The sequence below is a fragment of the Gossypium hirsutum genome, chromosome D07 (genome assembly GCF_007990345.1).
Source record: "Gossypium hirsutum isolate 1008001.06 chromosome D07, Gossypium_hirsutum_v2.1, whole genome shotgun sequence".
In the NCBI taxonomy this organism is placed as follows: domain Eukaryota; kingdom Viridiplantae; phylum Streptophyta; class Magnoliopsida; order Malvales; family Malvaceae; genus Gossypium; species Gossypium hirsutum.
In genome coordinates, this window is record NC_053443.1 from 38535834 (window position 1) to 38539639 (window position 3806).

At 33.5% G+C, this 3806-nt stretch overlaps 1 protein-coding gene across 6 annotated transcripts; it reads left to right on the top strand.

The window, feature by feature from the left end:
- The first annotated feature begins 816 nt into the window (after positions 1-816).
- On the top strand, positions 817-3606 carry LOC107954763 (14-3-3-like protein GF14 psi). Of its 6 annotated transcripts, XR_005915669.1 has the most exons (6): positions 1035-1302; positions 1615-2128; positions 2213-2352; positions 2478-2637; positions 2773-2889; positions 3363-3524. XR_005915669.1 is itself a non-coding variant. In XM_016890423.2 (5 exons), the coding sequence occupies exons 2-5, from the start codon at positions 1643-1645 to the stop codon at positions 3426-3428; spliced, it is 792 nt and encodes a 263-aa protein (XP_016745912.1). In that variant the 5' UTR covers positions 817-948; positions 1615-1642; the 3' UTR covers positions 3429-3606. The 6 variants fall into 6 exon arrangements, 5 of the variants coding, with proteins under 5 accessions (XP_016745912.1, XP_016745911.1, XP_040952536.1 ...); XM_016890423.2 differs by lacking the exons at positions 1035-1302; positions 2478-2637 and adding an exon at positions 817-948 and having other exon boundaries at positions 2230-2352; positions 3363-3606; XM_016890422.2 differs by lacking the exons at positions 1035-1302; positions 2478-2637 and adding an exon at positions 823-952 and having other exon boundaries at positions 2230-2352; positions 3363-3606.
- Positions 3607-3806: the final 200 nt, after the last annotated feature.

Genomic DNA, 3806 nt, shown 5'->3' on the forward strand with positions numbered 1-3806 from the left:
TAAAGTGTTCTTAAAGTCTCTCATTGGAAGAAATTATAAGATTTGGTTAGAAAAGAAAGTTGAGTCCACGATTTGTAGGGCCATATAAAGTCTTAGAAGAGTTAGAGGTAGAACTGAATCTACCTTTTGAGGAAGAACCCATTCGTATCTTAGTAAGAAAGGTGAAAGTATTATGGAGAAATCATAATACAGAAAAGGCTACTTGGGAAAGAAAAAGTTTAATGAAAGAACAATATCCTTAGCATTCACAGGTATAATTTCGAGGACGAAATTTTTTAAGTGGGGGAGAATTTTAACAGCCCGCCCGACGAAGTCTCTATATCTGGTTACTATTTGGCATATAGTTGGTAAAACAAGGATAGATAGAGTAAATAAAATGTTTGTCTTGACTAAGTATAGAATTATGTGTATTGCGCCATTTGGCGAACTCTTAGTTTTAGTGAGTTCTATGATTTGACGAACTTTTCTGTTAAGTATTTGCCCAACCTAGATGCTTTGGGCGAACTAATAGTTTGCAGCTATTTAGATTTGTTTATTATTTAATTATTATGCATTTTTATTTTTCAAGTTTTTATTTCATTAAATAGATAATTTAATTTAATTTTCTAATCTTTAATATTTATAAGTTAAATTATTGTTAAGTAATAAAATAAAATATAGAAAATTATGCTTTCAAATCATTAAAATTAATATCAAGTGATAAAATTTAATAAAAATTAATGACAAAATTTAATAAAATTAAAGCTTAGTACAAAAATTTAATTTCATAAAAATATAATATTTTCAAAATATAATAACAAATATCAATAAAAATAAAGAATAATTGCAAAGTTTAATAATAAAGGTAAACACACAAAACGCATTCCTCTCGGCTCTTGCCCTAATTCACTTGCAATAATATTTTTTCACTTCACATCTGCAACGAAAAAGAAAGCGCCCCTTTATCTGGTAGGTTAGTTTTGATCGACCTTTTCTTTTAAGTTCTTTTAATGATATTTTTAATTTATTTCTTTATTTTAAGATCCGTAGGCTTTCATTTCTTGGACTTGTTTTTCTTAATTTTTGCTTTCAGATGCATACAATGCGTGTTCTTTTAGCTTTTTATATTGATTTTGTTTTAGTGGTTCTGGCTCGATTTGTTTTATATTTGAGCTTATATATCTTGGTTTGACAAGTTTTGGTTTTGTTATTGTTGCGATCAGTATGGTTCCTAGAATTGGGAAAAAATAGGGCATGATTTTTTTATTCATTGTTTGATTGCTCAGATTTGGAGTAGATAAGTTCTTGTAACAAAAAAGAAAAGTATGAATTTGATCTGTTTGGTTCCTGCGAAACTGGTGGAAGTACAGTAGCTAGTATAAATAATATACCTTCCTTGCATTTTGGATTTTTTTTTTTAGATTAAAAACACACTTCGAAGTTTCGAACAAATTAGATTGGTTCTTAAAGTTTGAAATTTTTCACGAAAAGAAAAAGTATTTTTCGACTGATAATTTTTTATGATCGAGGAATGCAAATGTCTCCAATGATTGTTTGTGATATTCATTTACTTGTTTAGACGGATTAAGATTTGGTTAGAAATGTTTGATTCATAAAGTACATCTTGTATTGCAGGATCAGGTATTAGAGTGGTATAGTAAAAATGTCTTCAACTGGGTCAACACGAGAGGAAAATGTTTACATGGCCAAGTTGGCTGAGCAAGCTGAACGGTATGAAGAAATGGTGGAGTTCATGGAGAAAGTTGTAAAAGCTGTCAATGTAGAGGAGCTAACTGTTGAGGAACGAAATCTTCTCTCCGTGGCTTACAAAAACGTGATTGGGGCCAGGAGGGCATCCTGGAGGATAATCTCTTCAATTGAGCAGAAGGAAGAGAGCAAAGGAAATGGGGATCATGTTGCTATCATCAAGGAGTATAGGGGCAAGATCGAAGCTGAGCTTAGCAAGATCTGTGATGGGATTTTGAGCCTTCTGGAATCTCATCTCATCCCTTCAGCCTCAACAGCTGAGTCCAAGGTGTTTTACCTTAAGATGAAGGGTGATTATCACAGGTATCTTGCTGAGTTTAAGACTGGCGTCGAGAGGAAGGAAGCAGCTGAAAGCACTTTGTTGGCTTACAAGTCTGCTCAGGTAGGTGAAATTGGTGATACATGTTGTCAATATTTCTCAATAATTCCTCTACGATTTTTTTTTTCAATTACAGAAACTTTTTAGCTTTCTTATGATGGCAGGATATTGCTATTGTTGAACTTGCTCCTACTCACCCAATTAGACTCGGGCTTGCTCTTAACTTCTCTGTTTTCTACTACGAAATCCTCAACTCACCTGATCGTGCCTGCAATCTTGCAAAACAGGTGTTTATTCTCTGCTGTTTTGCTATTGATTTTTTTTTCTCTTTTTGGTCTTTGTTGACCTAGAACAGCTAATTAACTAAACTACAGAACTTTCTTTGCCTGGTTTTTATTTTTTAACCGTGTAGGGAACTTCTTGAATTGCATAGTAAATTGTTCTAATCTAATCCCACCCCAACTAGAAATTGGTGTGCCAATCTTGTTGATACTCAAAATGGTGCTGATAATGAGCTTAGGGGGGAAAAAGAATTACTATAGATCCACTCATTTTTCCCATGAAATCTGCTGGTAAAAAGTTGATTTGTTATTTGTTATGTAGTGTACAGTGAGCCTTGAACATTTTAGTGATTGCCTAGTACACAAATTGAATCTCGAAAGATTGCTTGTCAACTATTATAAAATGACACATTTTTCATTTGGCAGGCTTTTGATGATGCAATTTCAGAGTTGGATACTTTGGGTGAGGAATCTTACAAGGATAGTACATTGATCATGCAACTTCTCCGGGACAATCTGACCCTCTGGACATCTGACATCACGGTAACTCTCTCACCTCCGTGTGTGTTCATTAAAACTTAAAACCAACTCTGCTGCCTTTAAATGTCAATTACAATTATTTTTAAATCTCCACAATTCTCACGAACAATTTGTTGGTGCAACCTGGGTGGTTGGTACCTCTGTTTGTTCCATGCTCAACCTGGATTTTTCAAATTTCTACAGCCATATTCTTGAGCGGATCTTTTCACGTTCATTATCTCGACCAGCGTACTCTGCTTTACTCTTTGAACTTCCATGCATTACATCAGACAGGACTAAGATCCTGAAGTTTCAATTCATCTTCAAGATAATTGTTGCTTCTACTGTATTAAGAACTAGTGTTCTGAAGTTATTGCTGATAACTCAGGCCTTGTATTACACACGCTAATTGTTTCATTTATAAATGTGCAACTTGCATGTTTTATTTAAGCTGTTAATGAGTCTCAAGGGTTTTTTTATTTTTTTTTATTTTTAAGGATGAAGCTGGAGATGAGATCAAGGAAGCACCTCTAAAGCCTGAGTCAGGGGAGGGACAGCAGTGACGAGTCAAGCTCATAGGATATGTACTCTGTACTTCATCTAGTAGTTTCTTATAGATGCAATCTAGGTTGTAGAAGTGTTCCTTTTACTTTTTTTTTCTTCTCTAATCAGCACTTGGAATCAAATGTTCCGATGGATTATACATGCGCTTTATTATTGGACAGGAATTTGTTTGGTTTTCATGTGGTAATATGCTAAAATAGTGTTTACCAATACAAATAAATATGCACACTTTAGGTATGCATTAGGTTCAGAGTACTAAAGGGATGGGGTTTAAGCACTAAAATAATTATATCCAGTGTTTATTTTTTTTTAAGGATGGTTTGGGTTTGAAACACAATTATATATATAAAAAAAATGTAGAACTTCAAAACTACAAT

Bases quoted from the DNA above. Each gene is read 5' to 3' on its own strand.
- LOC107954763 (XM_016890423.2), top strand. From the start codon at position 1,643: ATGTCTTCAACTGGGTCAACACGAGAGGAAAATGTTTACATGGCCAAG. The intron at 2,353-2,772 runs GTGTTTATTCTC...TTCATTTGGCAG, and splicing joins CCTGCAATCTTGCAAAACAG to GCTTTTGATGATGCAATTTC. The intron at 2,890-3,362 runs GTAACTCTCTCA...TTTATTTTTAAG, and splicing joins TCTGGACATCTGACATCACG to GATGAAGCTGGAGATGAGAT.